Below are 17,596 nucleotides of genomic sequence, written 5' to 3'. Positions count from 1 at the left end.
AACACTAATTTCTTATGAAAATTGAAAAGAATGATGATAGGGAACTACGTAGATGTAGAAAAACTTGTCTCCAGTTTCTGAAACTAAGTTCAAGATAACAAATTATTACTCAACCAAGCACTTTCAACATCCACCATGCTTAGTTTTTCCACTGACCCAACAAAACTGAAACATTGAGGGAGATCACGAAAAATAAACAACGCTATATGATAACGTAAAACAACAGATGCTTACCAGCATTTAAATCATTGTGCCGAATGACAGCCATTGCCTTTGAAACCTTTGGCCCTCCAAAAACGTTTTCTGCCGTACACAAAATGTCATATTCTTTTCTCTCCTTATCCATGTCTGTGCTCATTACTAGCACTCTGCTCTCAGTCCGTTTCTGACCCTCCTTGAGCCCTGAGCAGTTTAACTCACCAACCGACGCGTTGCCATTGAAGGGTTGCTGGAAAATACGTATGGCAATGTTAAAGCTAAAGTGTCTATTTCTACACTACAGTGGGACCTCCCTTTAGCGGACACCAATCTATCAGGTATACCCCCTCCATTCAAAATACTGCACTGGTACCAAAAGGTTGCTTCCTTTTATTAAATTGACAGTTATTTTTTTCCAGATAATCAGGGCAACTCCCTGATAGAGACAGCATTTATTTGTGCCAAGAGTGTCCTTATAAAGAAGTATTATATTATGATGTTATTATTAAACAAAATGCCAATTTAAAAACTGCAGAGTAGCTTTATTGCTCTTGGAACACACTGTCAGTGTCACTGACTTCATCTTAAAAGGATAATATATACAGCAGCTAGGAAGGCAAGATAAAGTTACACGAGGTCGCTGATTGGGGTCTTTCACATTTCACAGTACGTCGTAATGATTCACGCTTGCAGGAGGAATACGTTTAGTGCTAAATCTGACATTACCCAGGGCCCTTACTGCGTATAGTAGTCCCCTGATGATGGCTAATCAAGCCCCTCGGCTCCTGCCTATATAGTTCCCCTAGCTGTCCCATCAAGACCAAGGATCAATAAATCGTTTCCATCGGTGCAAACCTGCTAAAGTCAAGACAGCGTCCTATGATGCTCTACCTACATAATTTACAAGCCATGAAATCTTTGGTGCCGGAAATGCACAGTTTGTTGTGCAGGTAAAGTACTCATGCAAGCGCTGGGACTCTACAGCAGTGCTTTTGACGTCCTTTTCTAGTGTCACTTCTGTTACCGGAACTGAAAACAGACAAGAGAAAATCAGCCTACAAAGATGAAGTGGCCGCACATGGTTCGCATCAACACTGAGGGCGAAATCATGTTTCTGAATTTTTTGATCTGTAATTTTAGACAGAATTTCAATAAAAGGGTTCGATATAAAAAAGTTACATGATGAAAAACCAATGCACACTTATTTCTGCCATAATCAATGTAAGATTAGAAAAAAAATGTATATATTCGTATTTATGTGAGCCGGAATGTACAATGTAGTGCAGCTGACTTGTGGCTACCACTACTTTAAGAACTAGGAATCGTGTACATTTTTGTATAATTCACGACTTGAGCACTTTCACTAGTTTCAGGGTCATGGGCGCCAAAAGAACCACTCTTGCATCCTTGTCATTTGCAATCAACTTTCTTTCTAATTCGTGAGTTCTTAGATTAGAGTGCTCTTATGCCTTATGTTGGTGTAGCTCCTGATTATATCTTACCCAAAACTTGTAAATCCACAATGTCCATATGTTTGGTATACAGACACCGATATTCCCCATTATCGGCCCATTGGACATCCATTATTGTCATATTATAATACCCGGAATGGTCATTGGTGTATGAACATAACATGATATATTTATCCTTTACAAAAGAAGAACAATCGTTGGTTCTTGTTCGGAAAATTGGCGGCGAATGCAGTTTACCGGGACTACTTTATTAGGGTCGTATTTCAGTTTGCACCACAGCGTGACGCTGTGTCCTTGCTTCACTTCGACTGGTCCTGACTGTACTGTGATATCATTCTGGTAATTAGCACCGGTCAATGATGAAAAGAAAACGAAGATTTACTCTCTGGATCTAAGGCGTCAAGTGGTGAATGTCGTTGACTGGTCCTGGCTGTACTGTCTTATCGTTCAAGGAATAAACACCGGTCAATAATGTAAAAGAAGTAATGAAGATTTACTATCTTGATCCGGTTCAATCAATTAGACGCGAGTATGCTTTTAACTTTCAAGTCCACATTTGGAGATGTATGGAAAAAGGAATTTGCTTTGGCAAGTCTTTTAGTAGGCCTACTGCCACGACAATAGGGGATTCCCGAAATGACTGAAGCAGTGTATCTAACACCGACCGCTACCCCGCCATCTATACCCGGTATTAGGGAGTAAAGCTCCCGAGACGCCAACGTGAAGGCCTATCCCATTGTTCGAGCTCTTGATTATGATGTCGAACAATGGGACAGGCCAGGCGTTTGCGTTTGTGAAAGTCACAAATAATAGTGAGGTTGAGATCCACAACTTATCCCAATACTTATACTTATCACTTAGGAAATTTGCGAAATACGTCATCAGATTTGATGGGGGCATTTCACCCCGATAAGTTGGCAAAAACAGCCGACTGGGCCTTGTCAAAAATCAGGTTTTTCGACAGCACCGAGTTGAGCAATCAACCCGGAATGCTGCAGGAAATCATAAGCAGATTGACATGCATGATTCAAGACTAACTGGTGTGCTTTTTGTCACAAACCAAGACCACGATTATGGACAACAGAAAATGTTATATTTCGCTGTTTTGCGTCTGCGAGACAAGGTGGGGTCAGTTAAAACTGGGACTTATAAAATCGCTTATGCAATGGTGACGTGTAAATATCCCGCATAATACGTCATCGCTTTGTAGGCATATCACTCACGAGGCACGTTACAATACGTTCGGTCCGGGGTGTGTGGACGCATCGGAAAGCAGGCAAGTATATTGGATTTGTTGTCAAACAATTCTGTTTTTCTCGTCCTAACTTTCAAACATATACAATTTACTGCCCTAACTATTTTCGTTGACTCCTATTGCACATGACGAACATAAGAATTCGTCCAGAAAATTGTGCTTTTGTGAATATGAGGGCTTTTTCAAATACGAAGCATGCTTGATTTGTAGATTGGTTATGCGAAGGGCCTTCGTCGCCTTATCGGAATTGATGAAACTCGTTGATATGCCGGTAAGTGCGCGTCGATTGCTAGCTAGCTTGCATTCTTCCTTTGATTGAGGATTGATGCTGATTGAAGCCCGGATGTTGTAGGCCAATTGCTGATCTATACGTCTTCTTCTCCGGTTCCATCCAGGCGGGTTTAAATTATTTGGATGGTTTTAAATTTCAGAATGGCGCATAAAAGAAAGAAAATGGTACACTTTTCAGAAGATGACGACATCATGTTACTTAGAGAAATTGTCACCCAGAACCCTTTCGTCGAGGGATCATTGGTCTCGGTGGAGGAAAAATTAAAAGCATCCGCTACAGATGCAAGACCAGCATTGGACGTGGGTGTACGGCGAGAGTGCAAGAGAGAACTCTGCTGCTTTTGGCCAAATTTGAAAAGGCTGAGAAAGAGGACATGAAAGCGTGAGTAATAGTGCCGCCTCATGAATAGGCTATAACAAGATGATATTTCATTTTGTTATCGATGTCGATGTTTTGGTTTATTAATTTTTTTTCATGGGAACTTCTCTCTCCTCCTCACTTGGAAATTTTTCTCTCAGTTTAACAACAAAAAAAAACACCAAAGACGACAATCCACCAAATTTCATATCATAGTCGAGGCCTACCTACCTCTCTAACTGTAATGCCGTCAAGTTATCAACCTCTGCGGATTCCGTTTCTTTGCGTGAACGATTGGCGCTGCGGGTCCTACTACTCGGTTATGAAATAATATTTTACATTTGTGTTCCTCTCAGGTCTGAAGTCGAACATGAATTCGGGGAAAAAGAACAACTTCTCTCGGAAATACTTGACCTTCGTGACGAAGCTGATAGGAATCAAAAGCAGAAAAAACAGGCGAAAGGGGATGAAGAAGCGAAGGCCAAGGAACTGCGGAAGAAAGCGATGGAAACTCTGTCAGCCCTAGTAGAAGGTTAGTGTATACATTCTAAAGATCATAGATGGGATCGCTCTGTCTCTCACCATCTTGATGGTTATAAAGAAATGTCATGATGTCTGTTTTGGCCAAATTAAGTTTCAATTTGACTGGTCCTTACTGGCTACTACGTGTCCCTTAAAAAATAATTTCAGGTTAATTACAATTTCAGGTCAAGAAAATGGTGAAAGTGTGGCTAAGCAGAGTAGGACCACGAACAGCAAGGCGCTGGACTTTTTGGCAGACAAATCTAAGCAAGACCAAGGGCTGCAACGGGAGGAGATTGAGTTGAAGAAGAAACAACTAGAACTGGATACTGCTCGATTTGATTTGGAGAAGGATGAAAGGAGGCTGCGGCTTGAGAGTGAAAGAGAAAAGAAGAAGTTTTTGTTCGACATGATGAAGAGGTTTATGGTGAAATGATCCGGGCCATGATTTTCTTATCATCGAATCATTGAACACTAACTTGAACAAGAACGATGGTGGTTCTCATTGCATAGATGATATACGACAACATGTTGTTTTAGGCCTCTTTTTATTTCCGACATATACTTCCTGATATACATGTACATCAAATACCTGAAATGAGTAGACTACAATGTTTTACCACACAAATGTGTATGTTTACGTTTTGTTAACTTTCACCCGTCAACAGTTTAACTTAGGCGGTTAGTTTTTACAGTGAAGTTTTATTTGTCAACTGTTTTGATCAAATTAACTGAAAAATAAAGTCAAGTCGAAGTTAACTGATTCGTTACCATGGTTACGTTGTTTCTACAGCTGGAACGTCCATTCAATTAAGTTGCAGATACTGCTGAAGAGTTGGGGGCTGAAGTCCAAAAAAACTCCCCGTTTGACTTCCATATAAACAGGTGGAGCAGTTAGTGAGGATCGCAGCAACTATATATTATTTGGCGACTGGCTGGAGGTACAACTTTTGATTTTTTTTTTTTTTTAGTCCAGAATGCGAAATTTGAAATGATCTTCCCAAATGTCCATTCCACAGAGACTCGGAGCCGGGACATCCTCCTGTTAAATTCGGCCTCCTGGTCGTTCAGTGCAGCTCCTCCGAACGGCTTCAACAGATAGGGGCGAATCGGGTAGGCTGGATCACCATATAACATATACCCAGGAGCTTGACGATCCAAAGCCTCGAGCTGGTCAAGCAGCCCACTCATTCTCAGCATTGCGGCATCATGACGCCTATTTCCTTCCAAATAATTAAAAAAATGATCGTTGGGATATCGATTGCGTATCAAGGGTATTCCTTCTGCAGATGTTCTAAAAGAGCAACTTATAAAAGGCCACTTTATTTGGGCAAATGATAATTGAATAAGGTTCTATTCTTTAAGAATGGGACCTTGTTGTCAGGTAATTTAGAATTGGACGTATTTGTATGTTTATTGACCCACTGATTCAAATCGACATCTTATTGGGACGGATTCGATTTCGGTGCAAAAATGCGTGACTCCGCAGACGAGATGAAAACGTACCAGCAGGATTAAATGGTGTACCTTTTGATGTAATTTGTACCATTTTCAGCTTTTTTTAATTGCCAGACGAGTTTACAATTCTACCAATACGTCTATTCATAAGATACATAGTCGAAATAAGTATGACACCATGTGATGCTCAACATGGTGGAATTTCAAATAAGGGAACTTTTGCATCACAGATCAGGGTTGTAACACCAGCGGAGATCAATACAATTTTAAGTTGCTGTGCACTGCGTACGGCAACAAATGAATTGACGATATTTATCTTACCAGGTAATTACTGAGATTTTTCTTACTGAAGAAATAGTAAGATGGAAATTACCAACTTCTTGTCAGGAAAATTATTGTCAATAATGTTCTTGATAAATTATAGCAAATTAATATCATACCGATACTTAAATTTAGTGAATTTGTTTTCTTATAATTTCTTGCTAGGAAAAAAATTCTAACTAGATTTTTCTCATGAGATTCTTGCAATTTCAATTTGATCGATATTTATCTTAGTAATAATTATAAATTGGTAATATATAACGAATTAAATATGTATTTTGATTACAATATAATCAGTAAGATTCAGGTCCTCGGCCAAACGGTTTCTCGGTTGTTTTATGACTTGTTTGAGAATCTTCCGACCTTGTCCGAGTTTCCTTTTAACCAAGGATTTCGAGAAACCTCATTAAAATCTCAATGTTGAATGGGGAAATGAGGATATGTGGTCTGAAATAAACAACCAGGGTGAGCCTAGCTTCTCTCTGCTCAACATTTGCGTGTCACGCCTGAGTGCATCGGTGCGTTTTTGACCAGAATTGTTCAGTAACATAATTACGCTGCCATGATCAATGCTTAATATAAATTTAGACAGTTTAATCGCATTGCACGGGATGCCGGGGAACAGAGAAAGAGCGGGCGGCGGAGTTTAAAAAAAACAAAATGGCAACAGCATAAACATGTTTGCTTAGTACTGCCAGAGTCTTTCAAATATTAGAAAGACTCTGGGACTGCCAAACCGGTGATGTAAACGTCATCAACAAAATTTGTATATCAAACCTTTATGCATGCAAACCGCAAAGACTCTATTTCAAGCTTCTATCTTTTGAATTATATATAAATATTGCACGTCAACCCATAGAATAGTTAAAAAATATTTGTCCAGTAAATACATTATTTCACGAGGCTTTATCCGTTTTGATAAGAACGGCACATTATAATTTAAATCGAGACGGCACCTGGGTGGCAAGCAACATAACGCGTCATCGATGACGTCATTAGCAAAATAATGCCATAGAATAGTAAATTTATCGCATGGCACGTGACGGCGAATGACGCGGCGTGATTGGCCCACATAATGAGGTATGATAAAGCGACATATGCCTTCTATGTGTTTATGATTTTTGCCCCTGGTGAGGAGAATTTGAGTTGATTTACGTTTAACCTTCAAATAACTATTTGTTCCGGCAAGCGAAACTAAAAAAGGTCTAAAATCTTTGAAATTTTTCTTGGCTAATAAAGCTTTCATGATATTTTCAGGATACCTCACCTATTAAACAATGATTTCTTTCTTAGAAGTGGTCTGAACATTGAACATGTTGAACATTGAATTTTTAAAAATAGTGGTAGGGAACCAGTATAGGAAAACTTGGAATCTGTTTCTGAAATTAAGTTATTATCATTTTTAGACATTCACCATGATTATTATTTCAACTGACCTGACAGAACCGAAATAAACATTGCGGGAGGTCTCAAAAAATAAACAACGCTATATGATAACGCAAACAATTGTAAGATGCTTACCATCATCACTGACAGCCATTGTCTCTGAAACATTTGGCTCTCCAACAACGTTTTCTGCCGTACACTTAATGTTATATTCTTTCCTCTCCTTATCCATGTCTGTGCTCATTACTAACACTGTGCTCATAGTCTGTTTCTGGCCCTCCCTGGCCCCTGAGCAGCCCAACTCTCTGACCGTTGTTTTGCCATTAAAGTGTTCCTGGAAAATACGCATGGCAATGGTAAAGCTACAGTGTCTATTTCATCTTAATCGCTTACACTACAGTGGAACCTCCCTTTTGCGGACACCACTCCATCAAGGACACCATCTCTATTCAAAATACTTCACTGGTAGCAAAATGTCGTTTCCTTTTAATGGTACAGTACTTTTTTCCAGATAATCAGTGTAACTCTCTCAATTAGAGACAGCATTTCCTAGTGCCAAGGGGTCCATATAAAGACGTATTTTGTTATTATTTTATTATTGAACAAGAGTCATTTAAAAACTGCACAGTAGCTTTATTGCTCGAGGAACCACTGTCACTGACTTCATTTGAAAAGGGCAATATAGGCAACAGCTAGGCAGGCAAGATAGAGTTACACAAGGTCACTATTTCACATCTCACATTACGTCGTAATGATTTACGCTTGCACGAGGAATAAATTAAGTGCTGAATTCGAAATGATCACCCAGGGTCTTTACAGTGTGTAGTAGTCCCTTGAAGATGGCCAATTTAGCCCCACTCCTGCATATAGTCCCCCTGGCAGTCTCCTCAAACCAAATATCAATACATCGTCTCAATTGGTGTCGACCTGCTAAAGTCAAGACATCGTCCTCTGATATTGCTCTACTTACGTCATTTACAAGCCATGCAATCTTGGGTGCCGGAAATGCACAGTTTGTTGTGCAGGTAAAGTACTTATGCAAGCGCTGAGGCTCTGTAGCAGAACTTTTGATGATTTTTTCTAGTGTCACATCTGTTACCGGAACTGAAAACAGACAAGAGAAAATCAGCCTACAACGTTGAAGTGGAAGCACATGGTTCGCATCAACACTGAGGGCAAAATCATGTTTCGGAATATTTTTGTCTGTAATTTTAGCGAGAATTTTAAAATTGAGTTTGAAATAAAAAGTTACATGATGAAAAACCAATGCACACTTATTTCTGTCATAATCAAAAGTACGATTAAAAAAAAACTGAAAAAAATGCACAGTCTGTGTCTGGTGCATTAGTTCACGAGATTTCGTATGAAGTATGTATTCGTATTTATATGAGCCTCACTGTATAATGTACTGTAGCTGACTTGGCTACCACTACTTCAACAACCGGGGCTTAGCTACTTCAATCATGGTACATTTTTGCGTACCTTGAAATAAATCACGACTTGACAGAAGTCAAATAAAGATTGAGGGAGATTACGAAAATGAACAACATTAGGCCTATATGATGACTTATGACAATTGTTAGATGCTTACCAACATTATTGACAGTTATAGCCTTTGAAACATTAGGCTCTCCAACAACGTTTTCTGCCGTACACGTAATGTTGTATTCCTTTCTCTCCTTATCCATGTCTGTGCTCATTATCATCACTGTGCTCATAGTCTGTTTCTGGCCGTCCTTGGCCCCTGAGCAGACCAACTCTGTGACCGTCGCGTTGCCATTAAAGGGTTGCTGAAAAATAAGTATGGCAATGGTAAAGCTAAAGTGTCTGTTTCATCTGAATCACTTATACACTTCAGTGAAACCTCCCTTTAGCGGACACCACTCTATCAGGGATACCCTCTCTATTTGGAATACTGCACTTGTACCAAAAGGTCGTTTCCTTTTATATTTACAGTACTCCAGTTTTTTTTCCAGATAACTGGGGCAACTCTCTTAATTAGAGACAGCATGTCTGGCTGCCAAAGGTGCCCCTATAAAAAAAAATAATATCATAATTTTATTATTGAATAAAAGGCTCATTTAAAAAATGCACAGTAGCTTTATTGCTCGAGGAACCACTATCACGGACTTCATCTTTTAAAGGACAATATAGGCAGCAGCTAGGCAGGCAAGATAAAGTTACACAAGGTCACTAATAGGGGTCTTTCACACCTCACAGTACGTCGTAATGATTTACGCTTGTGAGAGGAATATAGTCAGTTTGAATCTGACATAACCCAGTGCCCTTACCGTGTATAGTAGTCCCCTGATGATGGCAAATTATAAGCCCCTCTGCTCCTGCCTGTAGTCTCCCTACATACCCTAGCTGTCATCAGGACCAAAGATCAATACATCGTTTCAATTGGTGTAGACCTGCTAAAGTCAAGACATCGTCCGCTGATATTGCTACTTACGTCATTAATAAGCCATGAAATCTTGGGTGCCGGAAATGCACAGTTTGTTGTGCAGGTGAAGTTCCCATGCAAGGGCTGGGATTCTGCAGCAGAGCTTTTGATGATTTTTTCTACTGTCAAATTTGTTACCGGAACTGCAAACAGACAAGAGAAAATCAGCCTACAACGTTGAAGTGGCAGCACATATGGTTCCCATGAACCATGAGGGCGAAATCAAATTTAGGAATATTTTGTCTGTAATTTTAGCGAGAATTTCCGAAAAGAATTCGTTCGAAATAAAAAAGTTGCATGATGAAAAACCAAAGTACACTTATTTTTGCCATGATCAATGTACGATGAGAAAAAAAAACGGAAAAAAATGCAGTCTGTGTCTGGTGCATTAGTTCACGAGATTTTGTCTGAAGTATGTATTCGTATTTATATGAGTCGCACTGTACAATGTACTGTAGCTGACTACCTGGGCGATAGCTATATTATGTAGCCTATTTTAGAACTTTTTTCACGATTTATTTTGTACAACCTTTAACAAATTTCCTTACTAAATCATAGAACTGTCCAGATAATTAGGTATGCTTATCAATGTTTACGAAACTACTTTTCACCAATTTAAGCTAAACAATATTGTCTAGGACAAGTCCAGCAACTCGCCTGAACATGAACGTCCACTTCACTCTCTTTTAATGACATCACTCCCTGTCATCGTAGACTGGACAATGGCACGTCATTTACTTGAGCATTTCGAAGATCGAAGTAACTCTGGGTTAATCATCCGCTTCGGCAAAGATGTATCAAATCTCACTGCCACGATGATTAATTAAATACTACATGCCCGAACAAACTCTAGGGACCGGTCAACATTTTATTAAAAACGGCACGTTTCAGATTAACGAGACCGTCCGATTTACGAGTTATATAAATTCTTAAGTTCGCGTCTTGTCACGTCAGGATCCAGTCAAAAATGTTCCTTTTCCAACCGTCCACACGTGGAGGACGTCTATTGGTCATCCCAGTGAGGGTCACAGGATGTCGTTTGTGGTTCGAGCATTTTGATTGGCTCCGGGCAGGGTCTAGGCCTGCTTTATAACATCTTGACCCAGGCGGAATCGTCAGATCATGCTGCAGGAGACCAATTAAACTTCGTCTAACCATAATTGACATTCTTGTCTCCTTTTCTACAGAGTCTCGTTATAATGGCTACATCAATCATGGTACACTTTTGTACGCCTTAATATAAATCACGATATGAGCACTTTAATTAGTTTCAGTGTAATGGGCGCCAATAGAACCATTCTTGCATCCTTGTCATTTGCAATCAACTTTCTTTCTAATTCGTGAGTTCTTAGATAAGAGTGCCCTTATATGCCTTATGTTGGGTAGCTCCTGATTATAACTTACCCAAAACTTGTAAATCCACAATGTCCATATGTTTGGTATACAGACACCGATATGTCCCATTATCGGCCCATTGGACATCCATTATTGTCATATTATAATATCCAAAAGGGTCCTCAGTGTCTGAACATGACATGATATATTTATTCTTTACAAAAGAAGAACAATCGTTGGTTCTTGTTCGGAAATTTGGCGGCGTATGCCAGACTACCGGCACTACTTTATGAGGGTCATATTTCATTTTACACCACATACTGACGTTCTGTCCTTGCTTCACTTCGACTGGTCCTGGCTGTACTGTGATATCGTTCAGGGAATATACGCCGGTCAATGCTGAAAAGAATTAATGAATATTTACTATCTGGACCTACTGGTGACTGTTATAAAAGGGGTTAATTAAACATTTTTCTAAGTATAAGTATTGTCTCTTGAAATAGGCTGCTTACAGTCACTAATTGGTCTAAAATGTGATTAAGTGTGTCAAGGTTGCCTGGTTATTTCAAGCCTGGGTATTTCAAGCTCCCAATGTTGCTTCACCATCTCTTTTAAGTCTTCCTCTTGATTCTCTCCTGTATAAAAACATGACGTCGTGAAGTTGACGCGGCTCCCCTCCTCGTGGTGTCAACCTCTGTACGAGTCATAGGCCCAATACATGACCATTCCATTGTGCCAGTTCTTCCTATGTTGGTTCAGTGTTCACTAGTCTTCGTGGTATTTGAACCTCCGATTCCTAAATTATCACGCCTTTCTTCTTCAACGCCTTGCCCTTTTGCGATTGCTATGTTTCATCTGTTTTGCCTGCAAAGTCTCTATATGCTCAATAGTTGACCTGTGACCTTCACCAACGAAGTTCAACCCTGCATTGACAAAAGCATCCCGCGAAGTTACTATTTATAGCTCACAAGGTCACTTGCATAAGATATTGATGACGTTTTAGTCACGTGACAGTCGGACATCGACACTTATTTCTACGCATTTGAGCTTATTTCAAAGTCAATTATCTTTGACCCTGCATTGTTTTTAGCATGAATGATACCACAGAGTCAGAGAGAGGAATATTCAGAACAATTATGTAGTATTTCCAACACTCGGACATGTGCCAGATTGAATCTAACTGCCCTAGTTAGAAAGCCTGAATCCATTACGAAGCCGCATGTTTGTCCGACATTGCCTGTAATTCAGCGATGGGGAAATAGAGGGCAGCAACTGCAGTGACGTCATCTTCGCGGAATGCTATTCATGGACAGTTCTATCGATATTCAGCATACATCCCCTCTGCATACATTCCCGAGGATATACGTCACGTACTTACAGTACATATTTCATAAATGACGTACAACGTGTACAGCGAACATTAGTCGAATGAACCATCGACGCATATTGGCTGAGACAATCGGATTTACGCCATATATACGTCGATGCAAGGATATCAGAAATACCGCGTAGATGAAAGCACGTAGAAATGTACATTTGCATATCAAAGAACCCGGATAAACTATGTGCAAATTTTATACTTACAGTACATATTTCATAAATGACGTACAACGTGTACAGCGGACATTAGTCGAATGAACCATCGACGCATATTGGCTGAGACAATCGGATTTACGCCATATATACGTCGATGCAAGGATATCAGAAATACCGCGTAGATGAAAGCACGTAGAAATGTACATTTGCATATCAAAGAACCCGGATAAACTATGTGCAAATTTTATACTTACAGTACATATTTCATAAATGACGTACAACGTGTACAGCGAACATTAGTCGAATGAACCATCGACGCATATTGGCTGAGACAATCGGATTAACGCCATATATACGTCGATGCAAGGATATCAGAAGTACCGCGTAGATGAAAGCACGTAGAAATGTACATTTGCATATCAAAGAACCCGGATAAACTATGTGCAAATTTTATAAAAAGTGAACATGTAGCCCATCTACATAATTTACCAAATTAATGTATTCTTTATGTAAATATACAGTGTTTATGTGCACCAAATTCGAAATCAACTAAGAAATAGAGTCATATTTGGACATTATTGACGAGAAAATCGCAAAGCCGGCATCTCCCACGGTCAATATTATTGTCACGTGCAGTTATCAATCTCCTCGCGAATATTTTTTTAACATCTAAAAAATCCGCCATCTTGGATTGGTAATAAGCATGGAGGAATCTCCATGACGTCATTAGTCGATTTTGTTCTATTTTAAGCAATGCACTCCACGTGCGTTTGTTGACATTAACTTGGATGCTTCTATTGGCAATTTGCATTAAATCTTACTCTAGTATCATGGTAACTGAAGCAAAACAAAGGCTTGGCACCAGTAGAAAAGCATTCATACCTATTCTTTTAGAGGATAGGAGAGGGTTTAGTACATTTTCCCTGAAATGTTAAGATGAAAAAGACAAAGGCAAATGGAAGAGTTTGCTTCAATTTCGGAGCACCTTTTTAGTCTTTCAGGGAATTTAGGCTGCAATTTCCTCATTCACTTCTACTTTCACATTCACACATTTTTGGCTCACAAATCCCTTATAAGTGAATAACCCAAGGCAGTTAATTGCTAAAAACAACACTTTATTAATCTTGATGATGCTTTTGCTAAACATCATTTAATATAATCTTCATACAAAAAGTTTATGATGCTTATACATGTATGGTAAACATAACCAATACACAACACTTTATTAAAGGGACAGTATTATGGCCGGAAAAGGGCGTATTTAGTGCCTTGGTACATGCAAGGTTTTTGAGGATCTCAAATACCGGCAGAATCATGAAAGTGTACGCATAGATACGTCATGAATGCATACACACTCCGTGGAGGCAATTCCGAGGGTATTCCTAATGAAATGACGTCATCTGGAGATTCCTCTCCATGCTTATTACCAATCCAAGATGGCGGATTTTTTAGATGGGAAAAAATATTCGCGGTGTCGAGATTGCGAATATTTTTTTCACATCTAAAAAACACCGCAGCCATGCACTACGAATACCAACTCTCGTTTTTCTCTCGAAAAACTCTCGAAATATGCATCGGTCACGAAATCTCTCGTAAATCACTTGAAAGGGCAGGGACGCTTAATCGGATTACACGCCCAGTGGCGATGCCTCTCGTAAAGTCTCGAGTTCTTGAATTTCGAGACCTTTCGTACGTTTTTCGATACCTTTCGACAGTATAATCTATTAAACGGTTATTTTCATGTTAGTTTGCAGGGGGCGCGATAAGTCCGACCATTAAGGCCTGTGTACACTAGTAAAATATTAGCAAAATGTTTACAACATTTCCAGTTGCAACAAATGTTTACAACATTTCCAGTTGCAACAAATGTTGCAAAAATGTTGCGTAGTGTGTAGAGAGCAAAACGCGTCTTACAACATGTTGTAAAATTGTTGCAAATTAAATGCAATGCAATTCTTTGTTGCATGTTGTAAAAATGTTGCAAACTCTTCAGCCAATCAGAAATAGGATTTGCGTCATGTGATCTACCTGAGGTCATGTGACTTGAACAAGCAGCTGGTATAGCAACTCTCAAGTGAGTGTCTTGCTTCGTAATGGGTGGTGAAACCTTTTCAAGAAGTTTCATCCATTCGCAGGAAGTTTTTGTATGATGAGTTGTCAGTCAGCCGCAACTCCTTTAACAGGCAGTGATATGCCCCATGATCCACCCTCATTTTGATCCACGGCCTGGTCCATATTCTCTTTGGTTTATTTCGCCCCCTCCCCCGCCTCTCAACAATGACAGCTAAAATTGCTGCAGAAGCACTCAAAACACATCTTCTCTCCTTGGAATCATCCATTTTCCCTCCAAAATACCTTTTTCCCTTTGTTCCCACTAAAAAGTTTGCAACAATTTACCATGAACATGTTGTAAAAATGTTGCTAATTTGTTGCTATTTTCTTGCTAGTGTACACAAGGCCTTGAAGGGCTTGTTGCAAAATTGTTGTAAAAATGTTGGTAAAATGTTGGTAAAATGTTGGTAAAATGTTGCTATTATTTTACTGATGATCAGCGTGCTCGATATTTTTGATAGTTGTCAGTTCCACAATGAAACATAGGAGGTGGATAAGCTTCGCCGTTGCCTATCTTTTGCAAAAAAATCATCTATGCGGACCACAAGCAATTCATTTAGTGAGTGTCCTTCCTGGACGGGCTCTTCTCCTATCATAAGTATGTTGATGACAATCGATGCGTTTGTTTAACGCGTTGGCCTTTGATGATTCCGAATAAGCATTAAGAAATAAACATTAACCTGATTAAGTGTGTTATAAAAAAAACCTCGATATTTGTTATTTTTGGATTATACCCGATCCGCAATACATGGTAAGAGTGCGTCCATATCACACCGTTGACGGTCGCTATTAGTGTGATTCGAGTTTAGCAAAGTTCGTATTTAGGTCGGGCGATGGCAGACTGATTCCCCGCCATCTATACCCGGTATTAGGGAGTAAAGCTCCCGAGACGCCAACGTGAACGCCTATCCCATTGTTCGAGCTCTTGATCACGATGTCGAACAAGGGGACAGGCGTTTGCGTTAGCGTATCGGGGATTTTAGAAAGACACAAATAAGATGTGGGCTTACTTAAGGCTGGGGTTCACCTATGATACATCAAGTGTGCGCTTCCAACAAAAATAACATATTACTCAAAAAGGGTATCTATTTATTTCAATGTATGTTTTAGTTTCAACCTTTACCTTCCCATATGCAAAAAGAAATATCAATTTTGACCAATTAGAATAGAGTTAATTAGCTTTTAATAAGAGGTCATAATTTGAGATATGAACAATCCTACAGACTTCACGATGCGACATATCCGTTTCAGATTTTGACTCACACATCAAAGAGATGGTGCGTGCAGGTGCTAACGATCCGTTTTTTTTCTAAAACTACATTCCCTTTATTGGTTTTAACAAATTAATGTCCTAAAAGGCATTGGTTTACGATTTTTTAAATATTGCCTATTGCCTTCCAAATATTTTTAAAAAGTGGTCGTTGGGATCTGAAATGCACTGATGGCTATATTTTACAAAAATAATTTTTCAAATATATCCATCCATAAAAGAGAAAACTTGTAACACAAATCTAAGAATATCGCGTGGCGATCGCAAGTTACAACTTTGTTATTGTAATTCACGTCATTCCCGCCACTGCCAAAGCTCTTCAGATATTCTGCGGTCACTTGCGTCAACTTGTGGTCAATTGTCTATCTCTAATTGACCGACCATGCAAGCCGCATACGTCATTGAAATACATTTTTGAAAAGACTATATTTGTGTTGAAGGGAAAACTGCATGTAAATGGTGTGAAGTAAGCATTAGTTCAGAGGATCGCCGCTTTTAAAATGTGCTTGCCGTAGGTGAACCGAAACCTTCAAGCTTATTACCCTTTCAAGCTGCTGACTACCCTCTCTCCCCTTATTTCAGTTTCACCCCTCAGCCCAACAGTCACAATTCAATTGCCGGTCAATGTGGGAGACACTGCAAACCTCACCTGCAGGGCCGAAAATGTCAACGTGACGAAACCAGTCACTTTCACGTGGACTAGAATGGCGAACCTCTATCACCAGAGACCGATGCATACGGTGCTCTTCTAATTACACCCGTCACCCTCGGGCATGCTGGTAAATATGTATGTGTCGCAAAAAATGATGCTGGATCTAAGTCAAGCAATGCACATGATTTTGTTGTCGTTAGTAAGTACATCCTTCGTTTTTTTCTTATTGCTATGTTTTCTGTTCTTGATAATGGGACTTATTGCGCCACATCCAGCTGGTTCGGAACAGTTGCTCATGGCACTTCACCTTAGTACCCCAGTAAGACGAGTTAACGGCCCGAAGTACAGACACCAGAATTGGCACAACCATCCCATAACTGAGGTCGCAACCGCTACTTCATTTAAGGGCCACCCTCTGCACCCAGCAAACTCAAAGTAGTGAACACAACTGCCGTAACAGTTACTCTCGAATGGATCTCAGAATTCAATGGTGAATCAGAGCAGAGATTTTACGTCCAATACAAGCAGTTTTCTGAGAAGTGGGATGTTGCCTCGGAGGCTCCTCAAGGAGGAATAACTGATCCAGGTCTCAAGATAGCCGTGTATCACAAGGTTATGGGTCTTGAGTCGAATGTCTGGTATATGTTTCGGGTGCGCAGCAAGAATTCTAACGTGGGAACTCAGGCGAGTAACTTCAGCAACATAACATCTGGGAAAACACCAGGTTTGTGTTTTTTTCTAATAGACACACCCATTCGGAATTCAGTTCATCACTGAGCTCCAGTTAATCACCTCTTGCGAAAACCATTAAATGTATATCAGCGGTTTCTATGAATCATTACTCTCAGTAGCGCATTAAGGCTTTGAACTGGTGTGACTTATTTAGTTGTTTCCGTGTTTTCGCATTACAGATTGTTTCATGTGTATTTCCCTATTGCAAGTCTTGATCTCTTTAGCTGTATAGTGTATTATTGGAAACGAAGA

General features: G+C 39.7%; 1 protein-coding gene across 4 annotated transcripts in view; it reads right to left on the bottom strand.

The window, feature by feature from the left end:
* LOC135502518 (uncharacterized) overlaps positions 1 to 17,596 on the bottom strand; it is a 476,607-nt gene that overhangs the window by 424,495 nt on the left and 34,516 nt on the right. For all 4 annotated transcript variants that reach the window (XR_010449785.1, XM_064795434.1, XM_064795432.1 and 1 more), the window contains 7 exons: positions 11,112 to 11,441; positions 9,717 to 9,850; positions 8,853 to 9,051; positions 8,232 to 8,365; positions 7,397 to 7,595; positions 1,094 to 1,227; positions 235 to 448 (listed from right to left, as the gene is read on the bottom strand). Coding sequence is in view for 3 of the 4 variants with exons in the window: in XM_064795432.1 (XP_064651502.1) it covers positions 235 to 448; positions 1,094 to 1,227; positions 7,397 to 7,595; positions 8,232 to 8,365; positions 8,853 to 9,051; positions 9,717 to 9,850; positions 11,112 to 11,441 (1,344 nt within the window). In the remaining variant the exon portion in view is untranslated. The remainder of the gene's footprint in view (positions 1 to 234; positions 449 to 1,093; positions 1,228 to 7,396; positions 7,596 to 8,231; positions 8,366 to 8,852; positions 9,052 to 9,716; positions 9,851 to 11,111; positions 11,442 to 17,596) is intronic.

The sequence above is a fragment of the Lineus longissimus genome, chromosome 18 (genome assembly GCF_910592395.1).
Source record: "Lineus longissimus chromosome 18, tnLinLong1.2, whole genome shotgun sequence".
Taxonomy (NCBI): Eukaryota; Metazoa; Nemertea; class Pilidiophora; order Heteronemertea; family Lineidae; genus Lineus; species Lineus longissimus.
Note: the sequence above shows the minus strand (reverse complement) of the source record. Positions and strands in the feature narration are given on the sequence as shown.